Source organism: Odocoileus virginianus, chromosome X (assembly GCF_023699985.2).
Source record: "Odocoileus virginianus isolate 20LAN1187 ecotype Illinois chromosome X, Ovbor_1.2, whole genome shotgun sequence".
Lineage (NCBI taxonomy): Eukaryota > Metazoa > Chordata > Mammalia > Artiodactyla > Cervidae > Odocoileus > Odocoileus virginianus.
The window spans coordinates 2981724-2998571 of NC_069708.1; the positions used below are offsets into that span (position 1 = coordinate 2981724).

Consider the following 16848-nt stretch of genomic DNA (forward strand, 5'->3'; position numbering starts at 1 on the left):
TTAGAATTAAAAATGGCAGGGACAACATCAATATTTCTAGGATGCAAATACTTAATTCGCAAATAGGACTTGAGTCTATACAATCTTCATTTAGTGGTAAAGATCATATTATAATGCACTGTTTTATTTTTCCTTTCTCTCTTTTTCTCCCCTTTCTCTTCTTAGTAGCTTCATTATTTTGTTAAAAAAATAATTCACCCCTAATATTCAAACAGAGAAAGGCAATATGCACAAAATAAAATTCACCTAAACTTTTCACCACTCAGATATGGTTTTTGACCTATGGTAAACATCCTTCTAGACATTTCTTTAAGAATACACATGTACAAAAATTTTACATAAGTGACACTACACTACATAAGCTGATGGTTTTTAAAAACTCAACACTACTATGTGGCCAAATATTTGGGCCAATAAATATAGACTTCTAAAATAAATTTTAAAGGCTGCAAAATCAACTACTGTGGTCTTCCCAGGTGGTGCAGCGGTAAAGAATCTGCCTGCTAATGCAAGAGATGCAGGACACATGGCTTTGATCCCTGGGTCGGGAAGATCCCCTGGGGTAGGAAATGGCAACCCACTCAAGTACAGAAGAGCCTGGTGGGCTACAGTCCATGGGGTCGCAAAGAGCCAGATACAACCGAGCAAGAGTATGACCAACTATGTATTTATGTAGGTTATTTTTTATGTTTCATGGGTCCTCAGTGTTCTGCTGAAAACCAACTGACTCATCTGTAATTCTCTGAATTACAGAAATGTCAAACAAATGTATATAGCTGTAATACTACTGGGCTTCCCTGGTGGCTCAGGTGGTAAAGAATTCACCTGCAATGCAGGAGACCTGGGTTCTATCCCCGGGTTGGGAAGATCCCCTGGGGAAGGGAATGGCAACCTACTTGGGTATTCTTGCCTGGGAAATCCCACGGACAGAAGAGCCTGGCAGGTCATACTCCATGAGGCTGCTAAGAGTCGGACACAACTGAGCAATTTTCAGTTGACTTAATTCTATATACTAGGGATTAGAACTGGAAACCAAAATTTTTTAAAAATGAACTCCTTTAGGTATAAAAAACACATATAGGACTTGGATGCTGAAAACTACAAAATGCTAATGAAAAAAAAGACCAAAATAAATGGAGACATACCGTGTTCATGGACTGGAAGACTCAACATAATAAAGGTATCAATTGTCCTCAAAATAATAAATTTAATACAATTCCAAGAAAAATTCCAGCAAGATTTTTTGTTGATCAAGACAAGTTGCCTCAAACTTATATGGAAAAGCAAAAGAACCAAAATAGCTAAAATATGTTTTAAAAAACAATAGTGCAGGTACCACACTTCATACAACAATATTATAAAGCTACAGTAATCAAGACTGTGGTGTTGGCAAAAGGAAAAACAGAGAGTTGAATGAAAGAGAGCAGCAGGTCCAGAAATAGATCCACACAAGTATGCTCAAATGGTTTTTGACAAGGGTGCAGAAGCAATTCTAAAGTAGAAGAACACTCTTTTCAGTAAATGGTGCTAGGACAATTGGATTTACATAGACCCTCCCTCCACAAAAATGAACCTCAATCTAAGTCTCATATTTTATACAAAAATTAACTGAAGATGGATCATAGATCTAGATGCAAATTTTTAATTCTTAGGCATGAGACCAAGAGCATTATATACAAAAGAAAAAAATTCTAAAGTTTGTTCTGTGAGACACACCATTAAGAGAATCAGAGTATAAGCTACAGAATGAGAGAAGATACCTGCAAATCACCTATCCAACAAAGGACCTGTATCTAGAATATATAAAGAACTCAAAACTCAACAGTAAAAAAAACAATCCAAATTTTCAAACGGGGAAAAATTTGGACACCAACAAACATGATATGCATGTGTGCATGCATGCTCAGTCGTGTCCAACTCTAAGACCCCATGGACTGTAGCCCCCCAGGCTTCTCTGTCCATGGAATTTTCTGGGCAAGAACTTTGGAGTGGGTTGCCATTTCCTCCTCCAAGGGATCTTTCTGACCAAGGGATTGAACCCATGTCTCTTGCATCTACTGCATTGGCAGGTGGATTCTTTACCACTGCACCACATGGGAAGCCCCAAACATGATATAAGGATGACAAATAAAAATACACTAACCTTGAGGGAAATGTAAATGAAAACCATGATGAGACACAAGCCACATCTATTAGAATGCCTAAAATTAAAAATACCAACAATTCCTAGTGGAGATGAGGATGCATAGAAACTGGAACTCTCATGTGTTGCTAGTGGTAATGAAAAACGGTGTTGTTAACAACTCTTTGAGTGCTGGACTCAACTGCTCATGTTTTCACGATCCACTGAATGAAAGTAATGACTTGAAGATATAACTTAATTTTCTTTCTCAAATCCTCAGAGCTAAAATTTCTCTTGTGATGAAGTTCCAATGGATACGTTAGAATTTCTCCTCAGTGTTGTCTGTGGTGGAGTTGTTCTTAAGAGTTTCATTTTATATTCACAGATCAAGTACTTACCGTCTCCAAGCTAAGCAAAAAAAACACATACATTACAAAGCTTCCTCCTGCACATCTCTGGGAATGACAGCATATTCAGTACAAAGGTTGGGGATGGGCTCCAGACAATGCCATGGATGGAAAATATGAGACTTCTTAAGCAAAAGCAGTACAGGGCTTCCCTGGTGGCTCAGTTGTAAAGAATCCAGCCGCCAATGCAGGAGAAATAAGGTTCCACCCCTGATTTGGGAAGATTCCACATGCCACAGAGCAACTAAGCCTGTGCATCACGTCTACTGAGCCTGTGTTCTAGAGCCTGGGAGCTGCAACTACTGAAACCTGCACACCCTAGAGACGCTGTACTCTGCAACAAGAAGCCACCACAACAGGCCTGTGCACCACAACTAGAGAAAAGCCCGCAGCAAGGAAGACCCAGCACAACCAAAAATAAAGAAAGAAATATATTTTTTAAAGTGGCATATGACCCAGAGGGATCGGGTGGAGAGGGAGGTGGGAGGGGGGAACGGGATGGGGAATACATGTAAATCCATGGCTGATTCATTTCAATGTATGACAAAAACCACTGTAATGATGTAAAGTAATTAGCCTCCAACTAATAAAAATAAATGGAAAAAAAAAAGAAATGTAAAAAAAAAATAGTGGCATATGAGACTAGTCATCGAATGAAACTATTTTAAAAATGCAACTCAAAGAAGTAGCACAAGGGGAATAGGTGACGAACATGTTCTGTATCTTGACTGGGATAACAGTAACATGACCTGACCCTTATGCATTTGTCAGCATTCACAGAACTGTACACCAGAGAGTGAATTGTACTGTATATAAATTTCAAAATGTAACCAACACCAGCCCCTGAAAATTATATACACTCATTGTCAAGTACCTGGAAAACAAAAATATAATGTTATATACCATATACTATTTAAGATACTGGACATTAATGTATAAGTGCAAAAAAGGCTTACTGATGTGGTTTCAGATTCCACATTTGAAATAACCTTTAAGAAACTACCATGCTACAAGGTTTGGTATAGTGACAAAAAAGAACACCCACTATTAAAGGAAAACGCTATTAAAATACCATCTTTTCTGACTACATACCTATGCAAAGCCAAATTTTCTTCATATACTTCCACCGAAACAACACTACAACATATCACAGTAGATTGGATGCATAGGCAGATAGGAGACTCTAGCTGTCTTTGAAGCCAGACATCAAAGAGATTTGCAAGTTTATAACCATGCCACTGTTGTTACAAAATTACTTTGCTTTGTAATATATTTTTCATTAAAACTTGTTATACAATATGCTTACTGTCAAATAAATGCGTTAATACCTTGTATGTTTCATTTTATAACTTAGTAATAGGAAAACATATAACCCACATAAGCAAAAACTCTTTGTCATTCTCAGTCATTTAAGAGTGTGCAGGGTCCCACAGAAGAAAGCTTTGCAGACGACTGTTCTATATAACACTGTAAACACTCATCAGCATGAGAAGCCACTATACTCTAAAAATTAAAGCAGGACTTTCTTGACATTAGATGAACACTGTAGTTGAAAAAAATGATCTTCAAAAGATTACCTGTGACTTCATCCATATGGTTTCCAACTCGTGTGTGTGTGTATATATATAGAGAGAGAACAACATAAATAAATATATATAGAGACATAAATTCTGGATAGTTTGGGTTTTTTCCTGACACAATTCTTAAACATTCTTTGGTGGTGGATAGAGACTGAAAGGCCGGCAACACAAGGCTCCTGAGAGCCCAGCTAGCAAATCATCTAAGTTCCCAGCAATGCTAAGAGCTTTTCCAACAGCCAAGAATCCTGCCTGAGCACCTGTGCAACCTGAATGAGGCTGGGAATCTTTAAGCAAAGAAGCTGAATAACGTATTTCACAAAACCCTTAACAGAAGAGTTATCATATGCTGGAGCATAGTAGAAACTGAAAGTATTTTTGAGGAAGTACAACAGGTCAAATGAGTTTTGAACCAGGACAGAAAGTTAAACACTGCTTCTCCAAATCCAGCTAAGACCAACATACCACAGGTGTTGGTAGGAGCAAATGGTAAAGCCACTTCTGAGGTACACCAAGCCCAAAACAAACTAACACTTACCAATTAGAAAATACTGGTGCTCTAATTCTTATTAACAGTGTTCTTTGGAATCCAGGCTTTTTCTATGGTACCATGGAAAGGCAGTTGAACTAAGTTCCTCTCAAACAGAAATACAGTTATTCCATTTAACACAAGACTAAGCCAGACAGAACGATCTGCAAATTCACATCTGCAAAGAACCGACTTCCACCTGTGAATCATAATGTATACTTTCTAGGGAAGGCAAGTATGAGAGACAGACACTGCCCAAGGTGCCCTCCTCCCCTCTCTCGTTTCCGTGTGCGGCAGAGAACAAGAGCTCTGTTTTGCTCCTTGAAGTCAAGAAGGTCAATGGTGTGAGAATCTCACTTTTGAAAGGTTAAATGGAATCTGTTCTGGTTCAGTTTCTTACGCTACTACAAGACAGTAGCTCTCGATGACGGGTTTTAGACCTGAAGTTGAATTTTTCCTAAAGACTCCAGGTTAGAGAAATCAAACTGAAAAAGGGATTCTACTGTTGGGGCACAAGTAGTTTTCTGTTTTTAACCCACCTGTTTTCAGATATTTGACAACTCCTCTGGCATTGCCCGAGCATTTCAGAAAACCTCCAATTTTCCCTTCAGATGAGGCCAACCATTTCAAAAGCCGCCGAAGCCACAGGCGTCCCTTCAGTGGCTGCGCTGGTGCTTGGCTGGGCGGCTGTCACTGGCGTTCTGGACTCATGTCCCCGCTGACTCTGTGGCCTGGCCAAGCTTGGAAGGCTCACGCCCAGGACCCTGGCAGTGTTCTACCATGAGGGACGGCAATGAGGATGGCATGCAACTAGCTATTCATCAACGGCTGTCTTAGCGTGTGTGAGGAGCAGGATTCTGGGCAAGAGTCTCCAAGGATGATTGTGGTCCTGGTGCTGCTGTGACCCAGGAAGTCACTTGATAGCACCAGCCTCTCAGAATTCAACAACTTTTACTGAGCACCGACCAGGTTAGGCACAATCCTGGGTGCTGGGCGCTGGAGGACTTAGAGCCTAGTGTCCATTCCTTGCTTTTAGCCACTTCCTCAAGCTTCCCTTATCACTGTCCCTTCCTCAGGTTGACTTTCGGACCACATTCACCAACACCAAAAAGGAAATTCCCATGCTGGCAAAATGCAGGGATGGCCAGGGGGAAAGACAGCACCACACAGTGTCTTGTAGTTCTGACTGGAGGGCAGAGCAGCGAGACAATGGAAGCTTCCAGACAAGCCTCAAACCTGGCAGCGAGGCCCCAGCCCAGGGCTGAATCTTGGGCGTGCAGGGCTGAGCATGCGGAGGAACTGTTACCTCAGAAGAGAATAAGGAGCGTTAACAGCAATCACTCTCTAAGCACTAAGCACTTGAAATGCAACATCCTCTGTAGTCCTTCTTAGGACCTGACAGGCCAGTACCATTACTATCGTCTCACAGGCTACGAAACCCTGGTTTGGAGAAGGTCCTGAAGTGCTAGGCGATTAGACAGGAACTCTGACCAAGTGTTGGAGAAGGCAATGGCACCCCACTCGAGTACTCTTGCCTGGAAAATCCCACGGATGGAGGAGCCTCGTGGGCTGCAGCCCATGGGGTCATGAACAGTTGGACATGACTGAGCGATTTCACTTTCACTTTCATGAATTGGAGAAGGAAATGGCAACCCACTCCAGTATCTTGCCTGGAGAATCCCAGGGACGGCGGAGCCTGGTGGGCTGCCGTCTATGGGGTCGCACAGAGTTGGACACAACTGAAGCACGTTAGCAGCAGCAGCAGCTGACCAAGTGCTTGAGTACAAAACCTCACAGTCTATCACAAGACTAGGAGGAGCTACTCTGGAGACTGATATAAGCCAGCGCTGAGCTTTCTGTACGTGAGCAAAGAACTGGCAAGGGCCTTGGCTGTGACTGCCCCCACCTCTGACAGAAGGCTCTGGAGGGAAAATATGCATATGTGGGGAAGGACATGGAGAGCTACAGGCAGGAGCTCAGATGCTGCAGAAAGATCTGAGGTCTGCTTTCCCTGTGGTCAGGGGACCTGAGAATTTGGTGTGGATCCCCTGCAAGTTTCTCAAGATAATGCTCTAGTTCTATACCTCCCCAAATAGGGTCCATGCCATAGGTTAAGATTAAACAAAATAAAGGATAACAAGGTGTTGTGGTAAATATTCAGAGTACAAAGAAACATTGGTTACTCTATGAAGGTTAAAAGTCAGGTGGCATATAAGGCTGTACCTGATCCAAGTTGCTTACTGCAATTCCTTTATAACAATTAATAGTCATACCATGTTACTCTGTTTGCTTAGAACATGTAGCTGGCACGTTTTAGAGCACTAGATTTAACCTGTTATTCCCTTCGATTTGTACAGTAATAAATTTACTTATAATGAGATTCTACTTCCAATCATTACCAAATCCCACGTTTCTTAATTTTTCTATGAGAACAGACCATGCTGTCACAGCAAAATGTTGTACCTGATTCAAGACCAGCTTGCTTAATATTCATACTTAAGAAAAAACAGCCATTCACTAATAAAAACACACCAAACCTCCACCAATGGGCTTCAGTATTAGAATACTGCATCTAAAAAATGCAATTGGTGTCCATGGTGTTCATTTATGCTAAGCTTCCCCATTAAATGATGTGGAGTAAAAAGAAATACTAATTTTTTTATTTTGTCTTAATAAGATTTAAGATGAGTTCTCTGGCTTCCTAAAGGAACAATCCTTCTTTAAGTACCACTGGGCAGCATGGATTGCACTGCTTGGGATGCTGAATGGGTGGGATGGATATCTATTGCCTCTTTGCATGCCTTTTGTACCACTTATAATTATGCTGTTAAGAGGTTTTACAAAAAAGAAACTCAATTTGTTCCTTTTAAGTGTTCTCAATATAAATGCAGAGGCAAGAAAATAAACAATAATTCCACTGGTGCTTATAGTTTAAACTATTTGAACTTACCTGTGAGACTACTGCATATTGCAACCTACAGCCTAAAAACTATCAGCCCACATCACCACAGGTAAGAAATGAGAAATTTTGAGGGTTATTGAACACCAAATGTTTGCAGGAGAACAGAAGTTACTGAACATCATTGCATGGCTCTAAAACCTTCAGACTCACCCACACAATACAGCTGTCATGATGTATTGCTACCCTTGAAAAGCAACAGGCAGTGGAAATAAGAGTGGCCCTGCTAGTAAACTATACAGGCGGGGGTAGAGTGAGGGTGGTGATGTGGTGGGAGGCTGCTTCATCTCTTATTATCAGATTTATTTACTAATTGAGCTCTGTATATTCCTAAAGAAATGGTCCTCCTGCAAGCACTGTTGGAGACCATGACTTCTGTTGCCTATGTATGATCCCAAGTGGATGTGTATTTTGGTGGAGCAAATACTTCAACCAATATTTTACCCTCCTTCCCGCACTTTTAATAAAAGGTAGCTCCAATTCAACTTCTGGTTTAACAACATTTCGTTTGGTGGCTGTTATTAGTTTTGTTTTCGAGGAATACATATCCATTACAAAATTCTCCGTTTTTTTTGCAAACATGATAAATTAACAAAATTTTTATTTATAAATTAGTTTTATTATTTAACAAAATTACCATGGATTCTTCATACACAAAACATCCCACTTCCCTGCCACCACACTGAGGCTCAGCATCCCTGGTCAAATGCTCCTTTCTCTACTAGATGCTCACACACATCAGCATAAGAAAGTCCACCTCATGAGGCAAGTGACACTGGATGTTATTTTTGGAATTCCTCATAAAAGTGCGTCCAAAAGCAATTTTTTAAATGTGACTTATACCACAAATAATACACTAAGAAGGAAATGGGAAAAATACAGGGAGAGAGCAGGAATATGAGAGGAAGAATGGTGAGGCAGCCACTCTCTGCCACCTTGTGTAGTTAAGAGTGAGATTCGTATCAGGACAATAAAAGTATGTTTCTACACAATGTGATTTTGTGTCATGACAAAAATATTTCTGGTCAATGCCTCTTTGCCTGATATTTGCTTTGGGGAGACAACAAATTAAGGCTATAAACTTGGAGACAGGCATATATTGAAATCAACAGTAATAAATGACATAAAATAGAGAAGACGGGGTAACAAAGGGCCAATGCTTTCATTCCAAAATACTATGGAGTCTTTTGTGAGCCTGAGAATCTTGTGAACCACTAATAAACCATCTGCCAATATGAGAACAGTGCAAAAACAGAAATTTAAAGAAAAAAACAAGGAAGTATATTGCTAAATATTAAAATGCATATGCTACCAGGAGCAAAGGGCTGGAAGAGAGATCACAGATGAGACATCAGAGAAAAGTACAGATCCTGTCCTCAGAAAGCTTATGTTACAAAAACTCTGAGACTGTAAAACCAACAGCAAATTCCTAAGGAATTCAACCACTGATTTCTGGTCCTAGCAACTAATGAATGTTATCATATGCATAGCACTGACTAGCTAGTCACTTAATTTTTCTTGATTGAGGGCCAGCAATACTGCTGTTTAAAAACCATAGTGAAATGCCCTAAGTAATGCTCCTTTACAAGTGGCTGGCAACACTACAAGACTGGTGAGGAATACATTTCATCCAACTGGAACACTCTAAAACCTGCATAAGCCATCAATGAGAATTGAGGAGCATATTTTAGCTGACTATCCACCTTTAGCAACTAAAGGCTCTTTAAGTATTAAAATAAGGGTTTAATGTACATTATAACTAATAGTACTTGAGATGAAAGTAAATGACCCACTACCCCCTCCCAGGTACCAAGAGGGGTCAGATTTCCCATTTATCAGCAAGTCTTCAGGGTGGGCAGCATCTCAATCTCAGGCTCTTCTGTAGCTGCTTCATGGATGGCTGAGGGGAACACTTCAAAAATGAACCAGCTAAACAAACTTCCCAGCAGCACTTGACAGAGCTACACCTATTCTTCCCATTTCCAAAGCAGTGGAGAATTAATTACCAGTTCTATGGATCTATTGTAAGTATAATAGACTAAAGAGCTATCACAGACACATTTATTGTAAAAGCACAATCCCAAGAGTGTCTAGTGGAGGGCCAAAACGATTAACACAAATGCTTTGTCAGATCAAAGATAAAACCTGCACCGCCCAATTGAGGAATGAATTAGAACAGTGGGTTATCTTTCAAATTAACCAGGGCAGTTAGTGAGGAAAATTTCATGAAAGTGTAATTCTTAGCCTTTGTGAATCCACACAGCAGGCATTCTGCCAGCTGACAAGATGATGAAATTTTCATGCTTAAAAAAAGCCCTCTTCATTTCCCAATTTAGATTAGCTAGTGTTTCTCTCCCCTTGTGTGTGTGTGTGTGTGTTGTGTGTGTGTGTGTGTGTGTGCCTATTTGCTCTTCTAAAGCAGAATTTAAGGGGAGGGGGAACACATATCAATTTTTCACTGTAAAATCGAGTCTTTCAAAAACATCCTTAAAAGCTTAGAGATATAGTCTTTAAACTGGCTTTTTATGATTTTTCAAAAAATATCATTCAATTTTAACTTTGTACAGAGGAACCAATTAGGACCAGGGCATGAAATCCACTTTGAATTAGAGCTTTCTGTGCTGCCTCAAAGTCTTCCAGTGCTTCATCAAATCTTGAGATAAAGCATTAGAGGTATTTTCCTCCTGAGAGAAAAAAGCATTTCCCCTCTTATTAAAGGAGCCAACATTAAAATATTATGATATGATGTAGACTGATTCTCAGATATATAAAACTTTTAATGTTTGTTCCATCACATTTATTCATACAGCACTATTTATTCATAACAGAAAATAACAGAATGTGTGGCATATTTTTTGAAGAGTGATTAAGAAGTATACTGTTACCCTAAACTTTGGCCCCTTTGTTCTTGACAACCAGATTTCTCAGTGATCTAGAACTATGTTCCTTGGCAGGTTATAGTGTCTGGTTAAGTACCTTACTCCTCCACTGTCTTACTAAATCTCCTTCCTTATGGAGATGACTCCTTTCTCAACGCATGTTGTTCTTCACCTGCAGTGATTCTAAAACTAAGATGAAAAAAACATGGAGGCTCTCACTGGATATAATTTTATGTCCAACAGGGAGTATTTTCTAACTTGCAAAATAGGAGGAAACTTTTTGGTCATTAGCTTCAGAGAACAGACACTTAACCTTAGTACTTATTACCAACACCAGTACACTTGGTCTACTGACCTCCAGCAGGAGTACCACCACGACCATGTATCACACTGAACTAACTGTAACCAGTATCATTTAGGGACACCTTCACAAAAGAAACACCATATCCCTCTTCTGGCAAAGTTCATTTAAGTCTGCGGTCAGGAAGAAAGAGAACACTCTACTGAAAAAGTATAACGATAAAGTATAACATATAAAAGCTCTGATTTTGAGAATATTTGAAACATTTGTTCATCATGGGGTCAGGAAAAGGATGAATAATGGACTTCTTTCTCTCCCAGACAATCACATATGCCTAATGTCAATAAAAAGAGAAATAGGTTCCTAATTTTGAGGACAGTCATAGGAATGACATTTCGGTATTTTAATTAGAAATTCCTTACACTTGATCTTAGCCAAAAGGCCGAGAAGTGATTAGAAATTCCTTAGGGAAGTCAATCAAGCAGGCAGTTAAAACAGGAAAACTCTGTTAAGTGAGATAGACAAGACAATTAAATGCTATAGAAACCTTGGGTTAAACGTCTGGACGCCTAAAGCTAGATTATTTAGCTTGAACAATACTTATATAACCACTACCCCCACAACACACACACAATTAGAAATCAATCTTTCAGTTAGGGTTATTTCTAACTATTCAGAAGATCATTTTTCTGCCTATTCCTAACTTAGTCAAAACAGATTGTCTGTTCTTAGAGAAGGAAATAGATGAGCTTCTCCTAGTATTAACATTTTCATGGTGAAGAATCTGATAGACTAAACACAGAGAGAAAACTCAGAATTCTTCCCAAGAGTCAAGAATCATGCTCTGCCCACTGAGGTCTGTAAAAGAGCTGAATAGTTTTGATTTGGGCTCTTTATGCTAAATAAAGGCCTAACATTTCACGTACTGAACATTTCATCTACTGCGGAATGTGAACCTGCAGATAACCTTTATTCCCATCCAAATGTTCATTAAGTGCAGCACAGGATTATTCACTAAAATATTTCAGACTTTCCAAAATGTAGCCATAATTACTATTTTAAAAATATCTTCAGACAATCCTACTTGGGTTTTTTTCCTTGACAAATATAAATTATTCTACTCCAAAAATCACAATACTAGAACTCTGTGTTTTCACTCTTCATCCCAATGATCTAATACTTGATTTTCATTTAATGAGTTAGATTTTAAAGAAGAAAATGCTATGTTGTATGTTAAGTAACATATAGTAGAAATTATAAAATGATACTGATCAAAGTCAAGAGTCTTACCTAAAAGAACCTGAGCATTTTTTGGAAATGCCTTGTCAGTGTAGCCTCTTTACATAAGTTACAGTGAGCATTCAAAGTAAAAGAAAATTTGTTTTAGATGACAAGTGACATAATGAAACACTAAGAAAAATCAAATAGGAAATGTGGGGTTTTTTTTAAATTTTAACTTTTTAAGAGAAAAAACGCATTCATATGAAATGTGTTAAAAACAAAACCAAAACTTTAAAAAAAGGCTTCTTTATAATGCAGACAGCTCACTCACTCTTTTGGAATTTTTACTATATGTTAATAAAAAATTAGACATTCTCTTTTAAAATGACAAACTGCATTTAAATTTAAAAGATGTTTATTCTGATTTCCTTGGAAAATTAAGCTATGAAATGGTTTAGATTACCACATAAACACAAAGTGTTAGCTAGTTGGCAGTTTATTAAAAATCACCATACATGATACTACAGGTCCAGTTGCCAAAGAAAGGTTAATATTGACTTTTCCTCCTGTGCCCAAAGATCTGAGTGACCATTTAACTTCATTTTATTTACCTAACAAGAAACTAAACTTCTTCCTGATTATATTCTCATTTTTTCTTAAAAGCAAAAGCTTCATTTCTAAAAATAAAATGAGATGAAAATCCCCAATAGAAAAATCAAATCATTTTCCTTCATCTTTTCAAAATTTCAATTCCCAAAAAAAAACCCCAATAATACAAAAAACCATTTTAAAACAAGTATCAAATCTAAGTAAATTGCATATGTAAGAAACTCACGGTGGATACTTACTTCATAGTACTTTTTAATGCAACGTCTGATGTCCATGATCAATTTGTTGCTCAGCTGTACCATAAAGGTCAGAGGCGAAGCCTTACAATTGATGTTACTGCATCGATACAAGCTGGGCTCCATATCAGTTCCCTACAGAAGTTAAGACAGACAGACAAACAAAAGGTTAGGAAAGGTTTCTGTGATTAAAAACTTACATGCTGTCCTGCTATACAATATTCTTAACTCATTTTATTGGTGAGCTTTTTAACCTTACTTTCTCAACCACTTTCCACTCAAAGATCCCCTCACTCACACATACCTTCCACTCTTGTCACCATGATAATGGAGAAGAAAACTGAGGGGAAAACCCTGAAATCACTTTTTTTACATTCAATACATGGCAGACTCCATGGATAAAGTAGTCTCCCCTCTGAAAATACCAGTGAAGTCAAGTTACTGGAAATAAACATGCTTCTTAGAGATACTGAGTAAAATTTTAAATTTGTGTTTATTCATTCCAAACTTGAAGACAATGCAAGAATATTAATGACAATAGTTTGCTTAGTACTGCCAACTTAATTTTTAAGAATAAAGCCTAAAAATTAAGTGTTACACTACAAAATGATCACATTGTTAGCTTAGCAAATCTAAAATTTCTGTAACCCCGTCCCCTACAAATGTATTTGGGGGAGGGGAGAGAGAGGAGAACAAATTTGAAAGAATGAATTAGTAGTTGGAGAAAATGTTTTGTTTTGTTTTAAACAAAGACAAAGCAAATGTAATATACAGGAAAACTGTTGGGGTTTCTGGAGCATTTGTTTTCCTTCTTGATACTTAAAACATCTTGGTTTCCTGCTCCAATCTGGTATATAACCCTACCCCGCCACACTAAGCAATTCCAGGTGGAAGAGATTTTAGAGCTTGACATCGGCTCTTCCACAGTTAGCCCATCTGCAAGTCGTCAAGCCTCCATGCAATTAACTATCTTATTTACAGCTGTAATGAAGCAAAACTCAAGGATTTAGCAAGTATTGCTGATCTGTGTCTGCCTCTTCCTTGCACTTGCTTCCAAAGACTGCTTTGTTTTGATTCAAAAAAATGCAAAACATCTGCTGTTTGTCCAAATTAACTTAAAATAATTACTTTTAATTTAGATAAAGGATATATTTTCTTTCAGTTTCAAGGTTTTACATGGTTCTGCTGCCTACTCATTTGCCAATGGCTAGTACATGTATAACACTGCAGTGGAATCAAGTAGATTGGCCAAGTTTCAAGTTCTGATCCAAGGTCAATGATACATTTTTTGGCAGTACTTCTTGAGAGAAATGTCTCCTTGTGACTTTTTTAATGCCTGATATGCAAAGACAGCATAAAAGACCATCAGAGTAACTTTGTCAAAAAGGAGGCAAGTGGGATGTGTAAAGATAAACAAAAATTTTCCAAAAACACTTAGTTCCCATTAACTTGATTTAAGATAAAGGAAAATATTGCTCTAAGTCTTAATAAATTGGGCTGGGAGTAGAGAAATACAGGTTACTAATTAAGGAATTACCATAAAAATACTTTAAGATAATTTAGAATTTTTAGGAGATTCCATTTAAAAAACCAAGGCCAAGCATTCTAGGAAGCCAAAAACAAATATTCAAGTATACTCTATTAAGAGGTTTTAAGCAGAAACAACGTTAAGTTGTGAAGGCAGAATTCATATGATGCCAAAATTCTTTAAACACATAAAAACATGTTTTCTTTTTCCTTTTTACACATACAGTGGAGAGAAAGAGGACTTTATACTAGTTCACTCACAAAAGAAACAAAAACAACTAACCGAACCATCGAAGACACTATCATAAATATTCTCGGTTCCACATGTAGGGCATGGGCATTTGAACCTTTCACAGTCCTTGTATTTCTCTTCATCCGTGAGGTGTGCTGGGCCACCAAGTAAAGCATCATTCTCTTCGTCTTTATGATAATGATGAACTCTAAATTGGGTGGGGTCAAGTCCTATTAATGTCCAAGAAAAAATAAATTCAGAAAGGTACAATTATTGGAATTCCCTTCTCCTAAAAATACTACAAAGAAATCACAAGAGTTGTTTCAAATTCATGAAATACATACACAACCATTTGAATTCAAGATAGAGGCTCATATCACCAAGACAAATGACTTCTTTTTTTTTTTAAAGGAAATTATAAACAAAACAAACTGCATCAAAACAATGCAGAAACATGCTACTGGACATTTGCATTTGGAAACTACTACTTCTATAGGATGGTTTTTACTATTTTCTTAACATTACAATGAAAATCTCCCAAAAAATGCACTATTAAAATCTCCAAAATCAAAGTATTACCATTAAAACTGAAAACAGAGAATAAAAATCCCATTAAGGAAAAGAAGTTCACTGTTATTACAGCTCCTTCAAGTGCAGACACAACTGCTAACCCTGATTTCAATGTGGTGGTCAATTTCATCTTGGCTCAGTAGCTAACAGCATGGAGGTTGCTATCTAATTCAGTGGTTAAAATTCAGTCGCAGCATCTGTCAAAATGCAACATGGTTTTACTGTTCTGAATTCAGAAATTTAAAATACGTGCAAAAACAATGATCTACAAATTCTATAGGCCAAAATGTCCCTTGACAATCCTGAAGCCAAATATACCTTCTATATTTCAATCAAAACAACACAAGAAATCAACTGATACATAGTTCACACTATCTTGTTTCCCTAAGCTATTTAAGAAAAGGAAAGATTTTAAGGCCAACCAATTTAACTTACCCTTGACTAAAGCATGTCAAAATCTACTATATGAATTTATACCTAAAGATAATTATTCCATTCTATATCTTATTTTCTTGAAAGCATTCCTTAGCAATCCCTAAGAATTGTAGGTATTTTTTGGTTAGAAATATAAATAAAGCTATCATATTTATTTTAGTATAAAGGTAAATAAGTAATGTAAAAGTCACTGAACATAAAAGTTCAAATACTAAAAATATCTAAAAATTGTTTTATCTCTATCAACAGCTTGCATAGTTAGATAATCTAACAGATATATTTAGAATTCAGTGACAAGGTTCTAAATCCTAGTTGGTCAACTGTCAAGTGACATCTCATAATCATAAAAGACTTAGGGTTGACTCTGGCAGCGGAAAGGTGCTGAAAAAAGAATGAAAAGGAAAAAAAAACCCCACTGGGGAGTTGGCTGGTGGACAGAGTTGGAAAGAAAAGCATAACTTTGTGATTCAAAAAGAAAAAGTGAAACGATTCTTGAGTATTGGTTTTCTCACCTGCAAAATGGAGCTACTATGCACTTTTAAAGTTTAAATCAGACATTAGAGGACAAATCGTTTTCAATGATGCCGATCATGTAAAAAGCACTCAAATGCCACATGAATGAAAAAATAAAATAGTGGGTGAACATTATTTATCCATCATTTAATATTCATTCAAAATTATACATTTGGAAAAATACATGAAACGCACGTTCATTTTGCAGCCAAGTTAATAGCTGCTCTTTGTAGTAATTAAAGTGAGTATTTCCCAACATGATAGTGTATAATAAAAACAAAGACTACACATTCAAAACAAATTGAAAGCCTGTTCTTGGTAAGTGATATAAATTACTGTAACATAGATCACATAGCTCACTAGCCATGTGACCCCAAGGCTCACTATACATTTTTATTTTACAAGTTACCTACAGCTTAAGAGAAACAGCAAGTTAGTGAAGTGTGGGGGAATATATATCCTCTCATTTAAAGACAAGGACAGACAGAGGAACGGAGTGAGAGAAACCATGCCCACACCTGTGAATGGTGCCATTTCTTCTCTGCAGTGAAGGGTAACTGCTGCAAATTCCTGAACCTCTAGTTGTGAATCCAACTGTATTCACATGTCTTGTTTTATTCGGGATTATGAGAAAGCAGCTCCAGTTTTTCTCTGATGGTATGACTATTCCATCAATTTCCCAGGCCAATACTCTTCAAAGAGTATGAAAAAAAATAAGCAACGGTTTTCTA

The 16848-nt window shown here is 37.7% G+C and overlaps 1 protein-coding gene and 1 pseudogene across 5 annotated transcripts in view; both read right to left on the reverse strand.

Annotated features, from left to right (window-relative positions):
- The window catches only part of POLA1 (DNA polymerase alpha 1, catalytic subunit), a 300499-nt gene that overhangs the window by 131684 nt on the left and 151967 nt on the right, over positions 1-16848 (reverse strand). For all 5 annotated transcript variants that reach the window (XR_011485784.1, XM_070462009.1, XM_070462007.1 and 2 more), the window contains 2 exons: positions 14651-14829; positions 12844-12975 (listed from right to left, as the gene is read on the reverse strand). Coding sequence is in view for 4 of the 5 variants with exons in the window: in XM_070462009.1 (XP_070318110.1) it covers positions 12844-12975; positions 14651-14829 (311 nt within the window). In the remaining variant the exon portion in view is untranslated. The remainder of the gene's footprint in view (positions 1-12843; positions 12976-14650; positions 14830-16848) is intronic.
- LOC139033197 (U2 spliceosomal RNA) lies at positions 11050-11228 on the reverse strand (annotated as a pseudogene).